The sequence below is a fragment of the Falco peregrinus genome, chromosome 1 (genome assembly GCF_023634155.1).
Source record: "Falco peregrinus isolate bFalPer1 chromosome 1, bFalPer1.pri, whole genome shotgun sequence".
In the NCBI taxonomy this organism is placed as follows: domain Eukaryota; kingdom Metazoa; phylum Chordata; class Aves; order Falconiformes; family Falconidae; genus Falco; species Falco peregrinus.
The window spans coordinates 26,616,094-26,643,481 of NC_073721.1; the positions used below are offsets into that span (position 1 = coordinate 26,616,094).

The 27,388-nt window shown below is 37.2% G+C and overlaps 1 protein-coding gene and 2 long non-coding RNA genes across 9 annotated transcripts in view; 1 reads left to right on the top strand and 2 right to left on the bottom strand.

Annotated features, from left to right (window-relative positions):
* The window catches only part of MYOF (myoferlin), a 72,134-nt gene extending 49,398 nt beyond the window's left edge, over window positions 1–22,736 (top strand). The window contains exons 31-54 of one of the 3 annotated variants that reach the window (XM_055804480.1): window positions 1,096–1,204; window positions 2,613–2,690; window positions 4,486–4,667; window positions 4,760–4,918; window positions 5,093–5,191; window positions 5,504–5,665; window positions 6,182–6,347; window positions 6,964–7,040; window positions 10,760–10,771; window positions 12,081–12,179; window positions 12,835–12,960; window positions 13,688–13,843; window positions 13,958–14,049; window positions 15,386–15,556; window positions 16,104–16,252; window positions 16,479–16,618; window positions 17,599–17,687; window positions 17,773–17,868; window positions 18,475–18,616; window positions 18,928–19,027; window positions 19,897–20,090; window positions 21,054–21,163; window positions 21,488–21,635; window positions 22,082–22,736. In XM_055804480.1, coding sequence (XP_055660455.1) covers window positions 1,096–1,204; window positions 2,613–2,690; window positions 4,486–4,667; window positions 4,760–4,918; window positions 5,093–5,191; window positions 5,504–5,665; window positions 6,182–6,347; window positions 6,964–7,040; window positions 10,760–10,771; window positions 12,081–12,179; window positions 12,835–12,960; window positions 13,688–13,843; window positions 13,958–14,049; window positions 15,386–15,556; window positions 16,104–16,252; window positions 16,479–16,618; window positions 17,599–17,687; window positions 17,773–17,868; window positions 18,475–18,616; window positions 18,928–19,027; window positions 19,897–20,090; window positions 21,054–21,163; window positions 21,488–21,635; window positions 22,082–22,117 — 2,892 coding nt within the window. In that variant the 3' untranslated portion in view covers window positions 22,118–22,736. Of the gene's footprint in view, window positions 1–1,095; window positions 1,205–2,612; window positions 2,691–4,485; window positions 4,668–4,759; window positions 4,919–5,092; window positions 5,192–5,503; window positions 5,666–6,181; window positions 6,348–6,963; window positions 7,041–10,759; window positions 10,772–12,080; window positions 12,180–12,834; window positions 12,961–13,687; window positions 13,844–13,957; window positions 14,050–15,385; window positions 15,557–16,103; window positions 16,253–16,478; window positions 16,619–17,598; window positions 17,688–17,772; window positions 17,869–18,474; window positions 18,617–18,927; window positions 19,028–19,896; window positions 20,091–21,053; window positions 21,164–21,487; window positions 21,636–22,081 lie in introns of those variants that run through there. The other 2 variants (XM_055804486.1, XR_008747292.1) reach the window with 2 other exon arrangements.
* Window positions 40–17,425, bottom strand: LOC129784495 (uncharacterized). Of its 3 annotated transcripts, none has more exons than XR_008747294.1 (7): window positions 17,338–17,425; window positions 14,812–14,859; window positions 14,349–14,436; window positions 10,281–10,388; window positions 6,962–7,134; window positions 4,746–4,850; window positions 40–924 (listed from the first exon to the last, which is right to left on the bottom strand). It is a non-coding gene; the product is annotated as an uncharacterized LOC129784495 (long non-coding RNA). The 3 variants fall into 3 exon arrangements; XR_008747293.1 differs by having other exon boundaries at window positions 6,962–7,137; XR_008747295.1 differs by lacking the exon at window positions 10,281–10,388.
* Window positions 17,694–27,388, bottom strand: part of LOC129784497 (uncharacterized) — a 43,411-nt gene continuing 33,716 nt past the window's right edge. Inside the window, exons 3-6 of one of the 3 annotated variants that reach the window (XR_008747296.1) lie at window positions 22,051–22,210; window positions 20,134–20,189; window positions 19,405–19,501; window positions 17,694–17,815 (exon numbers count right to left, since the gene is read on the bottom strand). This is a non-coding gene — a long non-coding RNA (uncharacterized LOC129784497). The remainder of the gene's footprint in view (window positions 17,816–19,404; window positions 19,502–20,133; window positions 20,190–22,050; window positions 22,211–27,388) is intronic. The other 2 variants (XR_008747297.1, XR_008747298.1) reach the window with 2 other exon arrangements.

Sequence of the window (27,388 nt, forward strand, 5' to 3'; positions counted from 1 at the left end):
AAGTTCATTCTGTTAACGTAGAGTAAATAAACAATTAAGAATATCAGCTGTTTTAGTCCTTGCATTGTTAGATTAATATATAACTGAGGAACTAATACAATGTATATTGTTTAAATTGTTTAAAGTCTGAAAGGAGCTATTGAAGTTGGAGTCGAGACTCTTGCATAACATGCTTATTTATTTTTTAAATTATTTTTGTTATTACATTATGTAAGATTTAGAGCAAAGAGCCAAATTACTAATGAGCCTTCTCGTCCAGTGAAAAGATAGCACAAGCTTTTCATGAACATAATTTAAATGTTTTAACACCAGGTACACAATGATGTTAATACAGAAACAACAGGCACGGAAATAGCTGCACCTGTGATGTTTGCATGTATAAACAACCAAGCACAAGAAAGGATAGCAAAGTGTTGGAGAAGCCAGAATGTTGTATGTCACAAATAGATAATCAGAATGGAATTATTCCTCAGGTTTTCAGTTGTAACACAGCTTCATAGATGAGCTCTATTTACCAAAATACAACTTGGAGCAAGTAAGGTGGGAAGGCTTCTTTGTTCTTCTAAAATGATGACTCTGAATGTGATTGTATAGCATTAAGGAAAGTTTGCACTTTCTTCTTGTTTTGTTTCTCTTTTGCACGAAGTGTTGGCGTAGGATTCATTGATAGCGTTTTCTTTCTCCAAGTAATTTGGTTCCAGAGTTTAAAAATTGCTGTTTCAGTTCCTCTTCTGAGTGTACTTCCTGGGCCATTGCTGGGATAAAGCCTTAAGAGCAGGTCCTTGCAACAGCACAGTGCAGAAGAGCTGCAGCTTCTCCATCAGTAAGAGCCGAGAGGTATCTCCAGAAATAAGACATTCTGTAAAGTAAGATGGAATGACTGCATCTCATTTCTGCACAGCTGCAATGGCAACAAGAAATGACCTGTGGACATAGTAAGAGTCTTTTAAAGTACATTTACACAGGAAAGTAAATTTCTCTTTGTCCTGGAGGAGAGACTGAAACCTGTATATTCCCACACACAGTCCACTTTTACAAGGTTCCTTTTATGTTTCTAAATACACAGTAACTTTTTTTTTCTTTATATAATTTCAGGGAGCAGACACCAGTGTTGATGATGAAGGGAAGAGTTCAGACAAAACCAGGGAGGCAGCTACAAAGGTGTTTGGTGCCAATACACCGCTTGTTTCCTGCTACTTTGACAGTAGGTTCTTTAACCATTCCTCTCTTGAAAATTATGTCAGTTTCTGCCTGGTATCAACCAGAATTGTAATTCCTTGTGGTTTACATCTAGGGTTATGTACCTTCTGTTATAATTACTGTCTGATCCTTGACTGGGCCCTGTATAGACTACTAAAAGAAAAATCACAGCTAATCATTTCGATATTTCAGTCCGCTGTCATGCATTTTTAAAAGCCTGTATGGGACAGGAATTCTAAAGCCAACTCTGTTGCAGCACCTGAATTTTAGGCTGTCTTAAGTGATGCATTTTTAGCATTAGCGTCCCTCTATAACAACGCAGAGAGCTAAGCCAGCAGAGATTTATGTACAGTTCATTTTTTGCTGTTTTAGCTCACTTAACCATCTCAATGCAGGGTCAGACAAATGACTGACCCAGAGGAAGCACAAAGACCATGTACTTGAGTTGGCAAACTGAGCAAAACTGTTTGCCAACCTGGATTGGCTTTAAATGCCTTGGAGTCACTGTCATGGGATTCACAAAAGCAGGGACACTGACATGGGAGCCACCAGCGTTAGTTAATAGGAACAGAGGCCAATCCCATCCACTCCCAAGAGTCAAAATCCTTTTTGAGGATCTCTGACTGGAACATTTGTCTTTATTTGGACTGTACAGAATTTTATCTCCTTGCTGGGAAATGGGTGTTTGAATCTTAAATCTTGTCTTTCAGAAGTTGAGGAAGATTATTGTGGTTTCTTTTAAATAAAGACCACAACAGGAGGAAAATGGCACCTTTTCCTGCCATAGTTCAGAGGTTTCAGCACATTGAGGCTATGAGTGGCTCAGACTTTTCCAAGGGCTGAAAGGGCCTTTTTTAAAGAAAAGCTTTAGTAACTTAGCCACATCCTATCCTGGGTTTGGGCCGCTCTTACATCTTCCTTTTAAGCTATTCCACTTGCCTGCAATGATTTATTTTTTTAAATCTTTTAGCCAAAGAGACAGAGTTGCAATTGGAATAATTTTCTAGAGCTAATAGCTAAAAATGTGAAACTCCCAAGTCCCTCCAGTGTGGTGGTGAATACTTAAATTAAGCACAGGAATGCCCAGCTCTTGATTCTCTTCAGAGGAGATAATCGGACTATTTCAAACAGGACTTTTTGAATAGAAGGATTTTTAGATGATCATACAGTGAAAAAAGCCCAAATAGCATTCATTAGTGGGTGTTTTTCATTTCTGCTAGAAGTTGTGTCGGAACAAATGTTCTCAGGTGCTAGCTCATTGGTATTAGTAAACTTTACACTAAAAAAGCAGAGCAGAAAAGTTACTACAGTGCTTGTGCTAGAGTTAAAATGGGTAAGGCATTTTTATAGACTCAATATCTTCATTACAGAATGTATAATGCAGTTAATCTCTTTTCATTCATTTGATACAGGAGTATATACCTACCACCTTCGGTGTTATGTCTACCAGGCAAGAAATCTCATGGCTTTAGACAAAGACAGTTTTTCAGGTATGGAAAAATCCTGGTAATGGTGCAGAAAACCCACTTCTGCAATAAACTAGTAACTTCATTTAGCTATAAAATACGTTGAATCCTTAAGGTTTGTGTGTAGGCCTCAGCTATTGAAACTACACCATAAAAGAAGTCTTGGCTTCATTCTGTGTGATCCAGATTTGGTTAGTACTGCCCCAGAGGCTGGCAAAAAAGAAGCACTCTTGAATGTGCAGCATCTGCTGCTGCCAACGGATTCTCAGTGAGGGAATGGGAATTCAAATAAAGTCTGAATTTCCCATGACCAATCCCTTCCCTGTGCCTTAGCTTCTCCTTCTAACCAAAGCCTACATACAGTTCCTAAGCTGTCCTGCAGGAAGCTTGCACACAAGCAAGGATGAAGCAAGCAGGATGGCTGCTATGTCACCAACTGCCTCTCGGTGTTTAATATTTTATATTAATTCATTACTGAGATGAACCTGTAGAAAACTACACTGTGCCTTACTAATAAACATGGCTTTTGTTTGTTTATACAGGTGTACCTGTTGCCCTTTTCTGTCCAGCTCTTAGGTATTCCAACAGTGTTGTATCTATTTGGTGTCTTCGTGGTCAGGCTCAGTCAATACTGAGATTCTCAAGTATTTAATTTTTGCTAATGAGAATTAAAATTCCACTGGGAAGTCAGAGAGCAATTTGAAATCAGATTCTGTAAGAATATGACTTATACTTCCTTTAAATAAGTTCAGCCAAAGAGAAAGATTAAATGAGCAGCTTAGAATTTTCTCTCCCCATCAGCCCCCGTTTGCGTACTTCTTTCTCTCCCTATTTTAATTAATAATTGAGTAAGTGTAATGCATATTAATTTGTTACAGAAGACTTAGAGCTATAGCTCTATTTTAATGCTGTTTTCTGAAATGAGGGGAGTTTTGTACAGCTGCCTGTGTATTTGGTCTTACTTCAATATGCAGCACTTAAAAGCAATACAAAGAAATAATAACAATAAATGCCTCTAATGTGCATATGTAGAACTCAAGATGGGTACTTCAGATGCAGTCCCACATAAACTAGAGCATCTACATTTTACTTTCCTCTAAAACTAGTTTGAAGAGTTAGCCAGATTTTGTAAAACTCTGATCAGGTACCTTCAGGTACCTAGCCAGGAGCTGTTTGAACTGACCTAAAGATAACCTTTAAAATAGCCTCTAGTCTTTAGTGATTGCAATTTGTATAGGAAATGTTAATGACCATCATCAGATACCTTCTACACAGCTCTGGAAGATTTAGAGACCTGCCAAACGCTGTGCCTAGACCACTGTCAGCATTCAGCTTCACAAGAAGAGGTTGCTATAAATAAGCATGTTTGAACGCAAAGCTTGATCTGAGCAATATAGCCTGGGAGAATTTGTTTGGTGACTAGTCAGAACTAGAGTTATTTCTTTGTATTATTTATGAGGCTGAACAGTTGTATATCAATGGAAACAACAAAACAAAGCTTCTACAGACAATATTTAGTACAGCCAGTGTTTCTTTTTAGTTTTCAGGTTCTCTTTCTGATTTGCTAGATGTTTTATCATTTTCATTTATTACTCTGTTAATCAAGACTTGTGCAAAGGAAGCTGTTTAGTAATGAAATGGAAATTGCTCTATTACATGTAAATTATGTGTACGTGTGAGCTTTTATTTTATACAGAATGGCTTATAGAACTGGTAATGACAGAAGAAAAATAACTATATTGATAAAAATTGTGCTTGTGTGCCTTATGGCTTCATGGCGTTTTGTTTGCCTGTAACTATGCTTTTTATGATATTTCAGATCCGTATGCTCACGTGTCTTTCCTCCATCAAAGCAAAACAACTGAGATCATTCATTCAACTCTAAATCCTACATGGGACCAAACTCTTATATTTAATGAAATTGAGATCTATGGGGACCCACAGACAGTAGCCCAAAATCCACCTAATGTTGTTATTGAACTTTTTGACAGTGATCAAGTGGTACGTGAATGCTTTTTACCCTGATTGCTTTTATATTTATTTATATTAACTGAGAGTAACATTAATGGCTGTGATTACCTTTTTGGTTGCAGGGTAAAGATGAATTCCTTGGAAGAAGTATTTGCTCTCCCATGGTCAGGTTAATCCCAGAGGACGACATCACACCAAAATTGCTCTGGTATCCTGTAACAAATAATGGCAAAGCTAGTGGAGACATTCTTTTTGCTGCAGAACTTATTTTGAGGGACAAGGTATATATTTCTTACATGGGGAGGGTTGTGTGTGTATATATATATATAATACAATATGATACATTATATATCCTTTCACAGTAAGTCATAGTATGAAGACTTGTCTTAATACTTGCAAGGTATTTTATTTAAGGAAGATGAAAGGAATCACTGCTCATGTCTGTGTCTGAACAGGGTGGCGCCAACCTTCCAATTCTTCCATCACAAAGAGCACCTAAGCTTTACATGGTACCTCAAGGAATCAGACCAGTAGTTCAACTCACTGCTGTTGAGGTATGGTTTATTCTTAAACTAACTGAATAAAAGTACAGTAATCTCGTCTTCTAGATAGTAAGTTTATTTGCTTCAGAAAAAAAAAAATTGTAGTGATAAATACGATTTTTTAGATCTTTTTTTCTCTTAAGGGATTTTGAGTTTCATTTTTTCCATTTACTTTCCTAGAACAGCATTGCAGTTTAGTGTTTAATATTTTTCCGGTCACATCTTATTATTGAGAAAACTACATTTCTTCTTTCCTACTTTTTGAGTATCATACTATCATTGATATCTCTCCCACTTTTGCTTATTTTGGATTTTATTTTACAGATTCTGGCTTGGGGTTTGCGGAACATGAAAAACTACCAACTGGCACCTGTTATGTCTCCAAGTCTCATTGTGGAATGTGGGGGTGAAATGGTGGAATCTGTGGTGATCAAAAACCTCAAAAAGACACCTAATTTTCCATCTTCAGTTCTCTTCATGAAAGTTGTAAGTTGCAAAAAAATATCTACCAGCTGTCTATAGCAAAATCAATTATCCCATACTTTTAAAGGTCAAGGATTTGTTATGCAAGAATGAACAAAAAAAACTTGCATGTCCTTTTCTGACTTAGCATCAGGAATTTACTGAGCCTGAAAATTCTAATAAAGATCACGTAAACACTCTGTATAGTCATTGATTAATTACTGCACGAGATTGTGCGTATGTGTGTATGTATATATATTTATTTATTTGAAAAGGCATCAGTTGACATGTAGGAAAGGCTGCTTTCCTACTGCTAGGATAGGAGCTGTGCAAGAGTCAAGAAAATTCAACATTTGAGGCAATTAAAATTCTTCTTCTATTGAATCATAAGACTAGAAATTTTCATTCCCCATAGAGCTGTAGAACACAGTAGTTCAATATTAAATAAATGAAGTAACAACTCAATTTTAGGGGGGAAGTCGTTATTCTTCATTTTCTTTCTGTTTGCATTATAAACAAACTCTGACCTTTCATTTTCAGCTTTTGCCAAAAGAGGAGTTATACAGTCCATCTCTTGTTATTAAAGTAATAGACCACAGACCTTTTGGACGGAAGCCGATCGTGGGACAGTGTACTATTGATCTGCTGGAAAGCTTTCGCTGTGACCCCTACACTACTAAAGAAGACATTGCACCACAACTGAAAGGTAGACACCTGGAAAATGACAAATTCTGCTTTCTTATGAGATGGTAGAATAATCTAGCTTCAGTGTTTACTCTGCATACTATACTGATGAATAACCGTCTCTTGTTGTGTGCTTATTTGGAGATAATGTGATATGAAAAAAACCCCATCTAACTCTTAGTACAATATTCTGTGGAGCACAGGAGGACAGAATACAAAGGCAAGTCCACTCTCTGACTTAGTGTGCTGGTTCCCTGAATTTCCTCTTTACTGTCAACTTGGAATTTAACTACCTGCAGTTACCCCTGCACTAAGTACCAAAGTAATGATCCAGTATTCCAGCAAGAATGCTATGAATACAATGCTGACATTTTTCTGTATATTTTTTCACAAGTTTTACTCTTTTTTTAAAAAAAAAAAATTCTATATATTTGAGAAATGTTTGTGTACCCTGCACAAAATACATTGTGTATTTTTAGCAAAAATGGCAACTACTTGCTTTCTTCAGAGGATCAGACATAGAGCCAGTGAATTATTTTACATCTTCTGTAACTGTTTGGATTTCAAAATGGAATAAGGTATTTAATAATAATTTTTTTCCTACACCATATTTCCTTAATAAAATCTTTGCCTTACAGTTAGTCTGCTCTCTGCTGCACCTCGCCAGCATACGATAATTGAAATGGAAGACAGACAGCCACTGCTAGCAGCTCAGGTAATCTTTGAAATTTGATGCTTGACTTTCTTCTTCAGATCTGTGATTTCTGAGAAACTCTCTAAACAGCAAAACTGTCAGAAACATATGCAACCTGCTGGAAAGCCAGATGGAACAAAGTTAATTTGTGACAGAAAGCAAAGGAAATAGATTAATCACTTTAACCTCGATTTTCATATAGTAAACATTAAACTATAGCTTTCTGTGCATGGTGAAGTTCACCCAGCAGCTTAAGAATTAATTCACTTGTTCAACAGCTACTGAAAGCATGTGATAGAACATTACTCCGTTGTCCACTGGTGATGGTTAGAGCAGTCTGATCTTGCACAGATTAAATAAAGGAGTATAGAATCAAAGCCATGATGACACAGGCCTTCAGCCATTCATGTTATCAGTTGTGGCTTTGCCTCTCTTACCATGAAGTCGTTCAAAACTGGTACCAGTGAAACAATTTTTTCTGCGCTAACACTTCCTTTCTTTCCTTTTCTGTTGCGCCTTGTGAATTTCTCTACTGCTCTGATTCTTTCAGGACTACCACAATACAATTTTACTTTCCAGGTAAAAAATAATTCTGCTTGCAGGATTTCGCTTCTGACAAATTCCAGACTGTATATTTTCAAGGAAGAATTTTCAATTATTTTAGGAATGTAAAATGTTCCCCTTACTTAGAAGGTGTTCTCATAAATTTCTGATGACCTGTTATTTTTAAGGAAGCACAGAAGTTGTTCCCTTTAATACAATGATTTTGCAGGCTCTTAATCCACAACTTTGACTTTTAAAAAATGCAAAATTCTTTATTTTGTTACAAAGGTCCCAAAGTAAATGCTACTGAATTTAAACTTTTGAACTCTTACTGCTATTTGAGTATGTTATTGATTGCGTTGTTCTCTTCCCTCATTTCTTCTTCTGTATCCTTAATGTCATGATACTCAGACTCACAAATATCTTCTAGACCACGTTCTTGTATTTACTTTTATCATGTAAATTGTCCTTCATACTTAATTTTTAAGTCTCTAACTTTTATCTGAATTAGGCCTTCTATTCTAACATAAATGCTTTATAGCTGGTAGAGAGGATTTTTATTTCCTTGAAAAAAATTAAGAGATTAAATAAATAAATAAAACTTAGCACCTTGAACTCAATGGCAAAACTGACTGAATTTGTGTAGTTGATTTCAACTAAAAGGGGAAAAATTTTAAATGCTATATAAGGTGAAACACAATATCTTTTAGTTAGACATCATCAGAGCCAAATATACTGTGATACTAGGTACAGCGATAGCATCCATATAAGAGAGGAAAGAATATTCAAAACAATTCAAATTTAAATAAGTACAACTCTGGAAAGTGTAAGTGATATACAGATAATATCCTGAGAAAAATGCCAAAATTTCATCAATTATATTCCAATTTCCAGTGTTTAAGCAGTATGTCAACAGCACTTGGCAAAATGGCTTCTCCAACAACAGTGCATGTATGTATGTACCGAGCTAATGCATGGAGATGAGCAGAGCAGGGTCGGATGGGGGAAGAATGTGATGTGGTCATGAGGCTGTTCTTCTCTTGCCAATTATTCCATAGAGAGATTTTGGAGGAGATGATGCTTGTAAATCTAGTATGATTAGTTACATATATTCAGGTATCCTTCTGAAAGCCTTAATGTGTGTATACAATATGTATGCACTACTAAAAACTTATTTTGTGCCAACTGTTTTGGAATCTATGTACCAGAATTAACAGGAATTATTCAGTCACACTATTAATATTTAAACTTTATTTTAAAGTCTACTTTCTGGAGAATAAAATAAATCTACAGTAAATAACGTTTACGTGTTTTCAAGTCTAAGTTTTCTAGGGATCCACTGTACCTCTTAATTTTTTTTTCTGTAATTTCAGGATGTTCAAAAAGCTAATAGTTCAGTGTTAGTGTCTTGAAAATTTCATGTACAGCAATCTCCAGTGAAGTCACTGGGTACATTAAAAAAAGGACAGGAACCATTACGTGATCTTTACCATGTGAATATTTCACTCCAAAATCTCAAATTTATCATAAGGTATTTTATTCTGTCTTCTGGTATTCTGTTAGCATATCCTACTTACCAGTTTTAGTAACAATAATACCCAAATATTGAAGATTTACTATTTGCTTTGGGAATTTTTAAAGGTCTTAAGGTTTTGATTTTTTTTCTTAACCTCTTCTTCCCAAAGTTACCAAGTGCATTATTTGAGGAGACATTTGAAGGTATATCAACAGGAAAAAAAAAAAAAAAAAGACCACCCACAAACCTTAATTTAAACTCTTGCAACATTATGCTTTGATGAAAGATTCAGAGTTCTACACAGTGTATTTTGTGAAAAGGCTTTAAATTGGGAGTTTAAATTATTACTGCATAATTATGCAAGCTACCCTTCATGTTGTCAGCATTACAAAGCAGTGTTTAAACAGAGTCAAATTTAAATACGGCAAAGTATTCAAAATTACCCATGAATTCCACCTGTAAGTTTTGCAAATCACTAATGGTACAGTTTCTAAGAATAAATCACTCCAATTGCCTTTAGAAAAATCTGACAGTACCATGTAGATCTGAAACAATTACGCTGTATTTCTGATTTGAAGTTAGACAAGACTACTGAAATACAGGAGACCTGAACATCCCAGCAAGATAATTATTTACACAATATAAACGGGAGTAAATGAGTATGATATACCAGAGTGATGTCCTGACCTATTGATGCACTGGGCTTATGTTCATAAAATGTTTTGCATATTTCTTCTGCTTTGCACAAAAATGTATGGATTATACCTTTAAATTAAAACACAAGGTATGGTATATAAGCACTAGCACAAATCACACTTGGTAATCATGGCTTCCAAACGGGATGGTTGCTCTTAATGGACTATCGGGTCATAATCATGGTATCTGTGATTTAACAGGTGAAGCATTTTGAATTGTGCGGATTGTTATTACACTTACACAGATAAATCTATAGATGCATATACTGGTTGTTACTGTACTTTATAATTGTTCGCATTTTTTTTCAGACTCCTGAAAATGTACAGCCTGTAAACAATTGAAAAACAATAGTAGAAGGAAAAGGGAAAAGGCTGTTGAGCATTAGCAAATTGTTTTATAAAGAAGTAAATATTTACAAAGGGCAAAAAATCACTTGAATTTTATGTATGTGAAACTTGTTTGGAAAAGAATCTCTGGAACAGATTCCATTTAGTAAGTTCTCTTACAAACACTTTTCATCTGAAATGCATCAGATCCAGTGCTCTCTGCAAGCGCAGATGAAAGCAGGGAATGATGTTACTGTGGAAATCAGTAAATTGAATCCAGAGTGTAACCTGCAATGATACAGTAAGAAAACCAAGTTTCTCAGTTCTGTGAACTTCTGTGAAGAACAAAGCAGGGTAATAATGTCTTACAGTCCTGAAAACTTACCTTTTAAAATTGTTATATGTATGCTCCAGTTTAATATCTAGGACATGTTGACAGCAAGGAAAAAAACCACAACACACAAAAAAACCCACACGTGATGTCTTAATAGTCTTCAAAAGTATTTATAAATTATTGATGTTAGAAACTTACTTTACACAGATGCTGTATACAAACCCCTAAAATTTAAAGCCTATTTAACTGTATAAAATTCTACAAACCATACCCTTACCATCATTTTTATTTTGCTCTTTTTTTATGAATTGATCCTCATGAGCAGCTTACGGAAAAGGTAACGTATATTACTTTTACAAATCTACGCATTGCTTTCTTGTAAATGATATCTCCAGTTGAAAATCAGTATATCAATACAGCCTCCTACATGAGTGTTCTAAATGTGTGGATGAGAACAGTAACCTCTAAAAATATTTGACATAAAACCTACAAACAACTTGTAAAATGGTAAATTCAGTAAAAATATGCAAGACTGAAATAATAAGCCCTAGCTATTAAAAAAAATACAGAACAAATGGACATTGAATGATCTGTATAACACTTTTAAGATTCTCTTTAAGTACAAAAAATCTCAAAAACTTTTTTAAATTTACACAGTGGATACTATTCATTCCATTCATTCACAGGGAATGAATACTATTCATTACCAATTGAAGTATGTTTTCAGGGGCAATTATATTACTCAATCCCTATAGATAAATACAGAAAATAATCATTTTGTTGAACAAAGTGATTATCAGACTTACATAAATCAAAATATAAAAAGACCCTACAGAAGTACTGTCTTGGTGGAATGTATAGATTGCTAGCGTCTAGGGTTTCATGAGGCTCACGGAAGTATTATTTTTAAGAGGGCAAGACTCACTGCTTCTTTTCAACTGCACATGGTAAACATGAAGGTAGATCGCCAACTGCAAGATTCTGTCATGACACTGACAATCTCCACTGGTTTTAATGGAACGATGTATGGTTAAAGCAGTTACAGGTCTGTCCCTGTGCTACTATATAGCAACAGTTTTGAAATGAATGGGAAAGCTGAAAGCAAGCTAGTACATTTATCTCTCAGGAAAAAGTTTTCAACACGTTCAGTGTAGTTTTTACCATCATGCAGTTCCTGTAGTGAATACCAGGTATGATGGTGGTTTTTCTTAACAGCTGACACAATGGTGGCACCAGCTCAGTGCACATTCCCTTCCTCTGACTTAAATAATCTAGAACTTAGGGGGCCAGCTGTGCTGCACCGCCAGGAGATGGAGGAGAGAAATACATGCACCTCGGACATCAGTCCTTTGGGATAGGTAGCTGGATACCAGTAATTAATTGCTTCCTTGGAGACGGCTGTTGTTGACTATCGACACAGCTGGATTATAGACTAGCTACCTAAACCTGGGTAAGAGAAATGCCATCTTTTTAACCTAACATTTACCTTCTAATTATCCTTCAGATGAACCTTTAATATTACTTAACTGATAATAAGAGTATACTGTCTTGTAGTATTCTTAATAGTTAATTTTTCTGCTCTACAGCATGATACAAAAGAGGCTTCATCTCCTAATAAAAGACTTTTTTATTTGCTTTCCTTTAAGGAGGAAGAAATTGTTGATTGGTGGAGCAAATTTTATGCTTCAGTAGGAGAACATGAAAAATGCGGACAGTATATTAAAAAAGGATATGACACTTTAAAGGTATTGCTCGGGATAAATTAACGTATCTCAATGTTTACAGGCCCAAAACCGGGTCAGAGATGTGCCCTTTGGTTTTTTAAATGCTCTTCAAAATTTAACTGTACACAATTTCCTGTAAAAGTCCATTATTAATTCATGTGGTGAAATGAAGGTTTCAAGAAGATATCTTTGCTTCTTTTCTATTTAACTAGGCTTAGTAAGATGTATTAAGTATTAAGATTAACATTAGATGTATTAAGAGTTTAATCTAACCTTCAGTCAAATGGACTTTTACTCCACTAATTTGGCAGGCAGATCCTAAAGACATACACGTTGAGAAAGTATGAACACAGAGGATCAGTACTTTTCCTGTCTGTTGGTTAAAAATTTGAAGCCAGACCACTTTAATTTCTCATCTAATACACCTAACAAAGAAGCTAAAAATAAGCTTGTGAAATGCTGTTTGCCCTAAGTGAAGCTTGATAGCATGTTCTCCAAACATTGCATTTTCTTTCACTTCAATGTAAAAATAAAAATAGTTCCAAATGCTTTGGTTCCTTAAGATATTTTATCAAACATACAATACGCTTTGCAATGCCACAGTGGTGGGGCTGATATGTATGATCATTTCTGAACTGCACTTTTTTCATTTTCCTTTTTCTTTTCTTCTTAAAAGGTATACGACTGTGAATTGGAAAAAGTACCTGAATTTAATAGCTTAACCGATTTCTGTGATACATTTAAACTATACAGAGGCAAATCTGAGGACAGTGATGATCCATCAGTGGTCGGTGAATTCAAGGTAAATTTCAAATAATGTGCAATTACCAAATGCTAGATGCAGTCTTTTGTGTGTAAGTGGTTATCATTTAAGTAAGTCTGCGTGCAAGCGTTTCAGTGCATTAATAGGACCACAGATGCTTGTAACTACGGAGGTACAGGCCCTCCTTTTTCAAGGAGGGTACAGCTACACATTGCTTACACTAAATGTGATACGTGTTGATTTAATTTAAAAGAAATACTGTTCCTGCTAATGTGATCTTCCCTGGTACCAGATAACCTCCTGAACAGGCCTAAAGTTTCATCTGCAGATGTTTTGAGGAAGTACATTTTTAGAATTAATTTGGAAAAGGTATTTTGTACTATTTCTGTGAATCTGCCTATGACTTCTAAAGATTAAAGTGATGTTAACATTGTACGTAAACCAAACCAAACCAAGAAAACAAAAAAGAAACCCCCACACCCAAACTTTATAAATTATGCTTTTGGAGAGGGATGTATTGTAACATATTCTCAACTGGAGCAAACCATGTAACTATGTTGAAAGCAGAAGAGCTGTATTGATTTAAATCAGCTAAGGATACAACCTCGCCTTTGTAGGAAGCCTTATCCAAAACCCGCTAAAGACTTCTAAGTAACTGTCAATCAGGCTATAATTTTGCTACGTGCATTTGTTGGATAAATAGAGAAGAAACCTACAAGAGTGACTTTTCTACATTTATCTTGACTGTCTTTGTATTATTTTTTAGGGATCCTTTAAAATCTATGCACTACCTGATGATCCCACTATTCCGGCTCCTCCTCGCCAGTTCCGTGAGCTACCAGACAGTGGGCCTCAGGAGTGTATTGTGCGAATTTATATTGTTCGAGCTCTGCAGCTTCAGCCCCAGGATAATAATGGGCTGGTGAGATTTTTTGGGTTTGGAATGTCTGTGAGCAAACTCTGCTCTAATGTGTTTTAAATAAAGTTAATCTTGATAACTGTAACTTAACAATATTTTTTTCCTCATTTTAAATAGTGTGATCCGTATATAAAAATATCCCTAAGTAAAAAAGTAATTGAAGACAGAGATAATTATGTGCCTAATACTCTCAACCCAATTTTTGGCAGGTAACAAACTTTTCAATTGTTTGTATTTTATTATGTTTTCCTATTGTTTTTAAAGATGAACCAGTATTTGCAATATCCAGTACTCTAATCATAGTTATATACTGACAGCTAATTATGAGTAAAGTTGCATAAGGCATTTCTCTTTGAAATCGTTGGACAGCACAGGTTTGACTAGTTTAATTTTCTGTATTGCATGGGTAAACTGCACAAAGTCAAACAATGTATGTATCTTAAAACTGCCCTGTTTTATGCATACAAGAATAACAACATATATTTATAGAATATGGAAAAAGTTTTACCTCTGAAAAGTACTTAGATGTCACGATGAGTAATCAGTTTAACGTGTATTCCCAGTACACTGGTCTTTCCTTCAAAGGCTAATGATATCTTTGAAAGATATGAAGAGAAGTTAGGAATGAAGAGGTTACATTATCTTTATAACTACTAATGAAATTCTGGGTCTGCTTTAGTGTCTAGAGTTAGAGGAGGATTTTGATAAATTAGGAAATTAGGAAAGGAGGACTAGAAAGATTACAAAAAATTTGGAAAGCATACTTTGCAATGATGTAATACAGGATTTCAACTGTTCAGATTACACAAAGGAACAGCAAAGAAAGAGACTTGATTATAGGTACAAAGTACCTTAAAAATGTGAAGGTTTTCCAGAATAATTCTGGAACTTTAAAAGGTATGATTAGAAGTAAACCAAACCAAATTGAAAAAAGAAAAATGCAAAGAAAAATTAACCATGGAATAGTTTACCTTAAGGGTAATGCGTTCAGCAGCAGTAGAAGCTATCAGGCTGCATATCTTGAAAGTAAATTCAGAGAATTAATTTGAGAAAACTCTGCAGTCTGTTTTGTATAGGACAGCTAGACAACAAAATAATCGCATCTAGTCACAGAAGCTAAACATTTGAACCATATTTTTAAGGCTCCAGCTATGTATTGCAGTAAAAAAAAAATCTAATCATATAGAAAGTATGGATTGAACAGCGATCCTTTTTACAGAGTGGCTGGCAGAGCCACACTAGTTTCTTTCTCAGTCCCAATTCAAGCTGCTGCACAGAAAATGTCTCGGTAACATTGTGCAGAAAGAAAGGATGCAGTATCCATAGGAGTACAAAATTCTGAAGAAGTGCAAACAGAAATTGCAGCATGAGTGGTAACTGCTTCTACATCTATCAGCATTGGAAGCATCCCTTTATATGTAACAGCTATTGCTCAAAAATAAAGCTAAAAAGTGGAATTTTTAAGGTTGAGGGGTTTCTTAAGTTTAAAAATAAGAAGTATTGCTCAAAAGAGCAATAGCGTTAACTGGACATTTTTATGTTTAGAATGTATGAACTCAGCTGCTTCTTGCCTCAAGAAAAGGATCTGAAAATTTCAGTCTATGACTATGATGCATTGACTCGTGATGAAAAAGTGGGTGAAACCATAATTGATCTTGAGAACAGATTCCTTTCTCGTTATGGATCTCACTGTGGCATCCCACAGCAGTATTGGATGTAAGTCATTTCAGTCTATTGAATTTTTTTTGTGTAAGATCTAGTACCCGGTCTTTGCAAAAAAACTGGGCTTCCTTCATCTTAAAGATACGGTTACAGAACAGTGCTGTGGCTTCTCATGGGTGTGTGTTGTGCTCGCTCTATCATCTGAATTCCAAGTTAAGCTGCAAAGTCTTCAGAAGAGCCTTAACTGGAAACCATGATGTCAGACATTCTAATAGTCTCTTTGTACAGTAATGTGTGTTGTTTCTGTCCAGAGAACACACACTTCAACAGAATTTTCTGACTTATTCATGGAAATATGAAAGCATCTGTTAGCATACGTTATTTTGGTGTGTAAAGAAAAAAGCACTCTGTCTTGGAAGGTAATTGAGCTGGTACAAAATTGTGTCACTGTATCAAATTCTAGTGGCCTCAATCTAGGCAGTTAGAGTGCTGCTCTTTCTGAAGGAGTTTAATATTTACATGACAAATAAAATTTACATGGCATGTAAATGCCCTGAGTAATGAATAACTGTAGGATGTGTTTCTGTTGGTTTCCTAAAAGTTCAGGTGTGAATACCTGGCGTGATCAACTAAAACCAACCCAGTTATTGCAAAACGTAGCCAGGTTTAAAGGCTATGCTCCTCCTGTCCTCTCTGAGAATGGCAGAAAGATTAACTACGGGGGACAAGACTATACTTTGGAGGAAGCGGGTGAGCTTGTTCAGTTATTTTATATTTGTCTTCAATTCATATTGATACAAACATAAAACTGTTCAGTTATTTATGGAAAATTAGAAAAGGATCTGATTTTTTTTTTTTATTTTGAGCACAGTTTTCTGCTCAATTTTAAGTATCTGTTTTGTTTTGGTTTTTTTAAAGTTCAAATGCAAATTCTGGTTCATAAGCCCCTGTTCTTTTTCCATTTATTTTATTTCAGAAGCCAACAAAATTTTGCATCAGCATCTTGGCCCAGGTGAAGAGCGGCTAGCCCTTCATATCCTCAGAACCCAGGGTTTGGTACCCGAACATGTAGAGACCAGGACCTTATATAGCACCTTCCAGCCCAACATCTCCCAGGTACTATGAACTCTTTTACTTCTGGTTTCTTGAACGCAGAAACGAGCATTCCTGCATTTATATCATGTCGTCAATAGAGCGGTATCACTCAGGGGGAAGAGGGCTGCAGATAAATATTCCTTGGCTGAGAAACTAAAGCAGGTTAGTCTAAAAACATAACAAACTGCAGTTACGTTTTACCATTAAGACCTTCAAATGACACCTTGAACATTGACAGAGTGGAAACTGGGGAAAATTTATTTATTACTTTGTTACTGAAATAAACTGGAATGTCTGTTTAATACCTCAACAACAACAAAGGAGACCACCTGGCTCAAGAGCTTCCTCCCTACATTTAACAAGTGAGACCAAACTTGTCGTTTCTGTGCAAGGCCCAGAGGTGCTAGTTTAAATACAAAGTCTTATACTGGACCTCTCCGTTAGAGAGGAACAAAGGCTAACATATGTTTGTTTTCTAGCATTTCCTAATTCACCAGTGGCTGGTTTTTTAGGAAAGTTTCTGCAGCAAACAGAAAACTTACCTGCAAAAAAAAAGGGGCTTGCATTTGAGACAGAGTATAAAATCTGCAGTGGTTGCCTTACCTCAGAGCCTAGACTGACCATCTACACGGTGTAGGCCACCTGCGAACTGTCAGCCACATGGATGACACTGTACTTGATACCACCTCTGAGAGAACAGAAACTTGGGCCTACAGAATGAGAATTATTTAGGCACCTACCTTGCGCTGAACTCAGTAGGAATTAACATCCCTACCATCTTCTGAACTCTTGACATTATTCATTTGAAGCAGCTTGTGTAACACGAGGGGTTAGGCTTGCTGCTGTCTGAATTCTGTAGAAGTTCTGACATCGGTAACATGATTGAGCTCTGCTCTGTGGCTAAAATATTACTAAGCATGTCAATAAGCAGTTCCATGGAATTAACATGACAAACTTGTATGCAAAAAACAATCCCTCGTCCATCTTCTCCACTGCTACAGGGAAAGCTCCAGATGTGGGTCGATGTTTTCCCCAAAAGCTTAGGACCACCAGGCCCTCCCTTCAACATCACTCCCCGAAAAGCCAAGAAGTGAGTATCTGTATGTACTACACACCATCTGGCAGCCCTGACAAAGGCAATGCAATTCTCTTTCCCCAAACATCTTCTCTCATAGGTATATCTTGCGGGTGATTGTCTGGAACACCAAAGATGTTCTTCTGGATGAAAAGAGCATCACAGGGGAAGAAATGAGTGACATTTACGTGAAGGGGTAAGAGCTGTCATGTAACACTTACAACTGAATGGCTTTCAGAATGTCCTGGGAATGCCTAGACCATGGGTTCCAAAGATGATTTGGTTCAGCCAAGTCAGTGCACACTACAGCCTCTGAAATAGCGCTAACGTCAGAGAAGTACACAAGTATTATGAGATAAAGCATGACCGGTTAATGTGCAGCGAAAGATCCCAGAAGTTCACCTCTTGAGATAAGAAGCAACTGAAAAGATAGCTTTAGTGCTGCATAACCTGGATTCGTACTTGTTATGTTTCCTGGTCTTACTATGTCAAAAAAATCAATAGAAAACAGAGAAATATACTACCAGGCTATTGATCTAATTTCTTCTAAAAAAGAAATTAAAAAACCCCACCAACAACTCACCACTGATATAATAATACACTTAGCAGATTAAATTCAGTTCAGATGTTCTTAGTTGCAGTTCCAAATTGGAACCAAACTGAGAAAGGATGTGGAAGTTTCCAGCCCTCTGTGAGTGACACTTACAGCTTGCTTGCAACCACTCGATGACGTGGTTATAGTACAAACAAGCACCAGTGTCGTCCTACTGCAAACACCAGACACTTCTCTCTGTATTTCCAGATGGATGCCTGGTAATGAAGAAAATAAGCAGAAAACCGATGTTCACTACCGATCGTTGGATGGTGAAGGGAACTTCAACTGGAGATTTGTGTTCCCTTTTGACTATCTCCCGGCAGAGCAACTCTGTGTCGTTTCCAAAAAGGTAAGTATTTCTAAAGATTTCAATACTTGGAACCAATTGTAATTAGTCTGATAATTTTGTACCTACATATTAAAAGGGACGGTTTGGCTCAGTTCTGTGTACTTCTCTCACGCTGCTATTGTAAACAGATTCAGTTTTTCCTTTGCACTGGGAATAAAACACTGGCAACAGTGGTCTCCTCTTAGCAAGGACAAGATTAGATCCTTAATACTTCCACCAACCCCGGAATTCACAAGTACTAACAGACCACAGCGTTGAATTTTCATAAATAACTCTAAAAGCTGATTGGGTTTTGGTTTTTAAAATTTTAGGAACATTTTTGGAGTCTTGACAAGACAGAATTCAGAATCCCACCCAAACTGATCATTCAAATATGGGATAATGACAAGTTCTCCTTGGATGACTACCTGGGTAAGACTTCTCAGAAACAAAATATTGTTGTCTCAAAGTAAGAGATAACACTGAACAATTTTAAGTTATTGGCTAAGGATTGTTTTCACAAAATGAGCCACTGAGCATGCAAATACACTCCTGCTTTCCCACACAGTACAGGGTCACTTGTGCTCATGTTCACTCAGTAAAGGCCTACTTGCAGGTAGAACAAGATACTTTTCACTCAGCGTAAGCCCTATCACAAATTGCATGAAACGATAACGTGCATGAAAACTTAGTTTGCTTCTTTCTTTAAGCAAAATTACTTAAAAAACAAGAGTACTTCAAATCCAGGTATTTACATAAGACTATGATTTAGGCTAAGCAATCTACTTCACACCATTAATGATCCTTACCTTTTGTAGAGATGCTGCTCTACAGAAGACTCTCTGCCCTGTATTGAGACAGCTCCCAAGTCTTTAGCTCAAATGCAAACCTTATAGGCCTCAAAATCTGAAAGCAAAGAATTGATTTATAACTGTCGTTAAAGTTAGCTAAATCATGCATTTAACTATGTCAAATTACATTATTATTCCATTGCTCTATTTGGTTATCTTCTGTTTAGGGGTGTGGGGAAAAAATTGTCTATTAAAAATTAGGTGATCTTGCATTAAAAAAGGGGGGACGAGAGCTTGCCAAGTCCAACTGATAAACACCAGTGCTTTCGACACCAGCAAGGTAAGCTTAAACCAGCCTGTCCCACAACATCCTTAGACAAACAAGAATGTAGCGTATGTTGGTTGTTTTTCCTGTATAACATGTTTAGAGATAGGAAAGGTTGATGTTGAACCACTGTGCTCTATGGTTGGTTCTGTAACACGGTGTTTATTTTCTCATCCATCTCCTAGGCTTTGTGGAACTCGATTTACATAAAACAATCATTCCAGCAAAAGTTCCTGAGAAGTGCAATATAGACATGATTCCAGAATACAAGGCAGACAGTCCTCAGAAGGCTCCCAGGACTGCCTCTCTCTTTGAACAGAAATCCATGAAAGGATGGTGGCCATGTTATGTTGAAAAGGATGGTGCCCATATTTTAGCGGTATGATTATTAGTTCTTTTAAAAGTACTTAAAACGTGCTTACCTTAATTTCAAATTCTAAACATTGATTGTAAAGGGTACCCCCCACTCAGCTGTCAGCTTCCAGTGAACAGACAGGGGAGAAATGAATAGAATATTTCATGCACAAGTTCAGGCACTTAGCTCCATAAACAATTTTTGGTTTTAAAGTATGAGTTTATAAACAAAATTAATCTAAATATTAACTTTGTTTAACTTGAAGGACTCTGGCACCAGTTAGAGTCGTGTTACCTCACTAAAGCAGCCACAGAGTTATTGTGTGGCTTACCATATTATTGCTTAGGAGAAACACAAAGCGTCCTAAATGCATTAGAGACTAAAGTTTGAATGTACAAAGCATTTTTGTACACAGCAAATATAACTTACATACTGGAAAACCCTGACTACCTTCGTGATTATGAGGGCAATCATATGACCCAATGCATTTTAACGTGTTCTATGAAGAATAGAAATGGACATGTGTCACTTCCTAGAATATTAAGCTTTTCAATTGTGTCAAGTTCTTCTTATGTTTTTGCCTTTAAATTTTAATAAATGAGGAATAATATTCAGAAACATATATCAACCTCAGCAATATAAAAAATGAGATGCTTAGTCATTTGGAAAAAATGCAGTCCTTGGGTTATTCTTGAAAGAAGAGTTGATTTTGTTTTGCAAAATTGGAAAAAACCAATGTATAGCTTAAAACAGAACTACAAATGAATTAGCGCAACAATTTTATGCACTGTGATACTTTTTTCAGTCATTCTCTGACACTCTGTTGTGACGCTGTCATCGTGCAGAAATAAATATATTTTGAGAAGGAAGTGGAAAAAACACAGATGCACACAATGAGCCGACTCCAAACTGCTGTATAAGTACCGAACAGGCAGCATTAGTACTGTTGCAATAAGGTGCTTGTCTCATGCCACTTGTTTCCTAAAGGGTAAAGTCGAAATGACATTGGAAGTTGTCAATGAAAAAGAAGCTGAGGAAAGGCCAGCCGGTAAAGGAAGAGATGAACCCAACATGAACCCCAAACTAGATCTACCAAAGTAAGATATTTTTCTTTCGCTAGTTGGAGAAATAATAAATATCTAGCCAGTATGATGTTCTTGACAAAATCTGCATGCAGTAAAGGATCCATCCTTTGCAAAACTTAACTTACAGAAGCCAGTCTTGCTTCTTTCTGCAAGCATTGGGATAAAATGCAAGGTGGTCTGAGTATTAATGGCACACATTTACTGAAACTGCCATCTTACATTACAAAACTGTTTCTTTCAACCTCCAAACCGGCATGTTTTAACGTGTTATGTTCTCAGGCTTAAGTATTCCCTGTCTTTATAGTATGAGTAATACTTGTTTCTTTCAAAATGCAGCCGACCAGATACTTCCTTCCTTTGGTTTACAAATCCCTGCAAGACAATGAAATTTATTGTGTGGCGCAGGTTTAAATGGCTCTTTATAGGGCTTATCATCTTGCTGATTTTACTCCTGTTTGTAGCAGTACTCCTCTATTCGTTGCCGGTAAGAATTTTTACATGTTACTGTTCTTCAGCTTATATGTGAGTCATCAACAGGGTGACTTCCTTAATTCAGACAAAAGATTCTATCAACTCAATTTTAGCAGGGAGATAGGGATTATATCCTTAGAGCTATAAACAATTTCAACTGATTAAGAAACAATTAAAATTTATGTTAGAACTAACCTATTAACTACAGAGGGACCAAGTGAGTGCTTTAGAAGTGTTAACATACAATTAAAAACAGTTAATAGATTGGCTAGAGTCTGGATTTCAGTCTACTTTAGTCTGAAATATCGTGCTCATTTTTACTGTATTTTAACTGAAATTACCATACCCTGAATATATTCTGATCCATTTTAGTATCTTAAATGTCTTTTACAAAACTACACCGAAGTATTTTGTGTACAACTTTTTACCTCTGTTGCTTCTTCCCTCCTTCCCCAACAGAACTATTTGTCAATGAAGATCGTGAAACCAATTTAAAGAAGACCTTTTTTTACGTCATCTTTTTAAGCAGTAATAAGGTTTCGCCTCAGTCTGTGGACCAAATTGGGCAAGGCTCTCCTTCCTTTGGAACTGTAAAATAGAGAACTAAGAATTTAACCAAGGATAGCCAAGGTTCAAGAGGTCACGGCAGGTGTTTTGAAAAAACAAAAGGATAAACCCCCTCATGCTTCATGTACATTTTTTTACTTCAGTAGTATTAAACATCATAGCAAAGTTCTGACTTCCTTGCTTTCAAACTCGATTTTTCATCAAAATCACTCAAGAGGCTGCCTACTATTGCTCTCTCCATTTTTTATACTTCCTTTTCAGAATACCTCTCTATTGGACACACTTTGAAACTTTGCATTTTAATTTAATCAAAAACAAGCACTACTTATGTATACCAAAGAAACCTCACAGTGCAATCAAAGAACGGTCAGACATTGTTTCTAGAAAAGTTTTCAGCACCATGACGCTTAAAATTCTTTGTTACTGCACTGCAGACTTGACAATGCTATGTATGTATCTTGACAACTGCATGCACAGAGAAATAAATACTACACTGTTTATTTGGTATAATTTACACATGTTTAAATAAACTTATCCACAAGTAAAATGCGAGTTTCCAGTTTTCTTTTATCAGTTGCAAAACTACAATGAATTAGGTATGATACAGTGTCTATCACAGGATGTAATGCCAGAACTACAGAGTTTAAGGTATTTTACTGCTATTTTTACAGTGAAGAATAAGGAAATATTTCTGCGCAAAGTTCTAATGAATTTCATTAAAGTTGTGGAACAGTTTCACTATATTCCTCATAGTTAGAGTACAGTAAGAGGATACACAACTCGGATACAACCCCTGTTTGAAATCCGGTATGTGTGGGGGAAGTATGCCATTCAGCCTCTGTCTCTTCTCTCTAGGCACAGTAAAATAGAATCTGCACTAAAAATCAGCTTATAGTCTGGGATTCTGCCTCACTTTTGGAGAGCCAAAGCAGAAGCATCTCTCTGAACATTCTCTGGTGCTTGAAATGTAGGAAATCTGCAGCCAACCTGAAATCAGCGTTTTGTATGTTTGTCATGCTCTTGACTGGATAAAGACTTCAGCTGTCTTTAAGAAGATGACAAAAATAACTGCAGGAATGAATTAGTCTTGAAAAATCTCTGTAATTGTATTTCGTGGCACATTTAACGCTTTCTTATAACACAGCACTGTAAAACAAGCATGCACGTGTCAGGTGAAATAAGTAAATTATACTGACTTAACTCTGTTGATCAAGCTAGTGTAAAGGTATTACAGGAAATAAATCCCAGATTGTGAAGTCCCAGTGGTTAGAGTGGAACAAGCAATAGTCATCCTGTCAAAAAGATAACAAAGCCCGTATTTTTTTGGTTGTTAAGAAACTCTCAAGCATCTTGCCCTATGAATGAGAGCTCAGAATTGCAACTTATCACCACGCAGATGGATTGTCCCTTCAGTAATGAAGAAATAACGCTCCAGAAATAACGGGCAATTTGCATGAGCTAATGTTTTTCATCCACTATTAAAATCTGTCTCAGTCAATGCCATAAATCTGACAGATGGCAAAAATCACAGCAGCTTTATTTTCATTGTAAAACAAGAAAGCATGTTGCTTGAAATCATTGTAATTAGAAAGCATTTAACCCAGAAAACAATTATGAAAGGGAGTAGACACCTGAGCAAGCCTGTTCACCTAGAATTTGAAGAGAGGCAGGTACTGCCCTTCTGGGTTCGAGTTCACCCTCTTCGAAATGACTTTTTGTCCAAGCATGCACAGGCTTGATAGTATTGCCTAGTAATAGTGAAACTATTAAAAACCTGAAAAGTCTGAGAAGCCATTCCCTCTCCCAACCTGCTCCACGTGCTCACAAGAAAGAAAGAAATCTCTTTGATATTTCCACACAGTGCTAGTCAAATCTGTAATCCCTGGTACAGCTGCTGTGCAGACTTTGGCATACAGTAGCTTTTTGCCTAGTGTAAACAGTTAGCAAAGGTTTAGCCCTGTGCAGGGAACAACTTTATGCTGCTTCTGATCTGCACTGACATCTGGGATGTTCACTTTGGCCAGGGCAGCTCGGTATGGCTCCTGTTGCCAACAACTGAGGTAAACACCCTTTGAGGTCACAGAAAAAAAGGCAGAACAGAGATGTGCCTGATCAGTCTCGTAACAGGAAGTTACTTGACTCCACAAGTTCCTTCTCCTATGAATTTGCTTTGCCTACACTGATAAACTGACAAATATTTTGGCTTGTGAGCTAATGGGGCCAGTTCAGCTGCACCCCTGTCAGTAAGTCCCTGATATACAGGCTCTGTGCTTCACAGAAAATATCTGGGTCTAAAATGACTTCTCCGCTCCGGGAAAAGAAAGTTTGCTGAGGCTACAGTCTCTGCACCTGCATGTCGTTCAAACGCGAGATGCCAGCCAGCTGAAACAGCAAGGGAAAGGCTAAACAGAAAGTGCTTTTAACAAAAAATGGCTAAATAACAGCAGTACATCACTTGCCAGCAGTATGTCAGAGCCCTTCTGTCTCTGACACCACGTAGCTTTAAATAGCAGCTGCACTCTTGATATACTCGGGTATGGAAGCAGCACATGACTCCTATAGATTGTTTGCTGTAGTCACCCCAAACCCTGACTACTGGAATTAGGCTGTAGGGAGGTTAACAGCTGCTGTCATGTACTTTACAGCTAGACAGATTGCACAAGGAAGAATCATCACGTAGCTCAAGAAGAAAAATGTGCACCTAAACCAGCTCAGTGTAAAATAGAGGCAATGAACTCCACACCCACAAGCCGTTCTTGCATTTCTTTGAACAACCACAAGATGGCATCCCAAGTCCCATGTGTTCACAAAGGCCTTGCAGTGCCTCCGGTTTGTTCTGATCCCAAATACATCTCACATACGGGGCTCAACAATAAGATACATTTAATAGTTAAGGGAAACACAGTCCCATCAAAGGCCATGACTTCTGAGTGTATTTGGAAAGCACACCGGCAAGCGCCTTTGGGAGCTCCTGTTGTCTGCAGACAGAGAGGGGCTCCAAGGCTGGGCCCCGCTGACGGGTGCAGTTGTGCGAGCAGGGAGCACTGACGGGTGCAGTTGTGCGAGCAGGGAGCAGGATTTTCCCTCCGCGCCACCAGGTGCCTGAGCACCCATGGAGCAGCCTGAAAGCAGTACCAAGGAGTGAGATGGCAGCGTTCAGTGCTGAACCTTGTGTCGAAGCTCAGCCAGTAAATAGCACTCAGCTTTGTGGTCACATATACACACAGGCTGTCACACATAGACAGGGACCAGAACTAGAAAGACAGTTCTCTAAAGAAGGAAAACTAGAAAATTCTTTAAGAATTCTTTAAAAATTCATATGCAGGAAAGAAATGGGAATGCTCAATAGAAACAGCGGGTAGGCAAACTATTTAATAAAGTCAGATGTATCATCAGACGGGGAACAACAAATGAGCCAGAATATGCACGGTGTTGTATCAATCATAATCCTCACGTTCAAACTTCATATCTGATTTTACTACAGGTCTCAAAAAAGGCACATTATTAATGAATTATGACTCAAATGCAGACAAGGAAAGTAATCAAGAGCAAACAGGTAGGAGAAGGCCTCCTGTGCAAGAGAAGCTTAGGAGGTCAGCAATGGCCTGGAAAGGGACAGAGTAACAAATAACAGGTATCTAAAGTAAGCTACAGAGAGGTAAAGCACACATGAATTGGATGCCTTTCTTCAGGGACTATATTAGAACCATGCACTTTCACACATAAAGAATCCTTCTTCATCCTCAAAACCTTCAAACTAAAAGGCAGAAAATTTACAAAAGGTTAAAGGAGACAATTGAGTGCAGTTTTTAAGATAACTGTTGAACACACTGGTAGAGCATATTATTTGGTTTAGTAAGAACAAAGAAAAGCTGTAACACTTCCCTGCATTTACGTATTAGGACAATATCACAAAATACACCAGCTCTTACACTGCACCACATCCCGCACTCACGGGCAGGAATGCCCAGAACGGTGTGCCGCTCGCAGATAGCACAGTGCAACTGGGAGCAGGATTATATACTCACAGATGTGAGAGACGCCCTTCCTTGCAGAATTCCCAAGTCTTCTAGCCCTGAGTACATACTCCTTACTACTCGGGTTCTCAGATAAAATACCACGAAGAAGTGATCTCAGAAGATCACAGACCAGCTTCAGAGACACCATTCCAATGGGACCATGGCCTCACAATGCATTAGCGTTACTAACTTCAGATATTTATTCCTATTCACTACCATGCCCTTGACTAACAAAATCAGACTTGGAAAAAATTGAAACACCACCAACCTCTTCCTACACCCTTTCTGATTTTTTTGTTTTCTAGTGTGGGCCAGTTTTCTTACTTGCTTCAAACCATAGTACTATGGTGTGTTGAAAGAAATGGTTTATGGCCTTGAGAAGAATATCTTAAGCTGATGTAGTCATCAAATAAAACATTCTCAAACTGAGTTATCAGCAAGTTCCTTTGCCCCAAGACTCTGTTTCAGGACTGCGGGCAGGCTCAGGGAGACAAGAATACATCCACTGAAGGTCATTCCTGTGCAGAAGAATTCATTTGCTCACAGGAGGGCAAATATAATAGGAAAAACTAAAAAAAAAATAATAAAGTAACAAAAAAGTACTTAGCCACCAGTCCACATATGTGCCAAAAATGAGGATGGATATTGCAAACATGACAACTTACAAGTTGAGACAAAGAATCCTTTGAAAGCCCAACACTTACTCTAAATGTAAAAGACAGATATTAGCATAGCTAAACCAATGAAAGCTCCAGTTAGCAACAGAATGTCAGACATCACTACCTTGGAGAAAAGCACCAGGCTTCTGCAGCAAAAGTCCAGGTTTTTTAACCCTCCTTTCCTTGATTTCAAAGGGGAGAAACTTTGCAGAAGTATTTTGTATATGAACCTGCTCTGCTTTTACTCCCAGATACATGAAGCCTTCGTTTTAATTAACATAGTTAACAAATGTTTTCTTCAGATAGCTATCTGGCTGAGAACTGACAGCACAGTTAATTAGCGCCTTCACCGCAGCATGATATGCCCTTCCTTTTTGGGTGCAAGAAACACACACAGGCCTCCAAAGGCACCTCTAGGACTCCAGTGATGACTCCCTGGCCTGTCAGGCTTTTTTCAAAGCTAAAGAGTTCCCATTTTGACATAGGAGGCAGTCATTTAAACTTTTAAAACTAATCCTGCC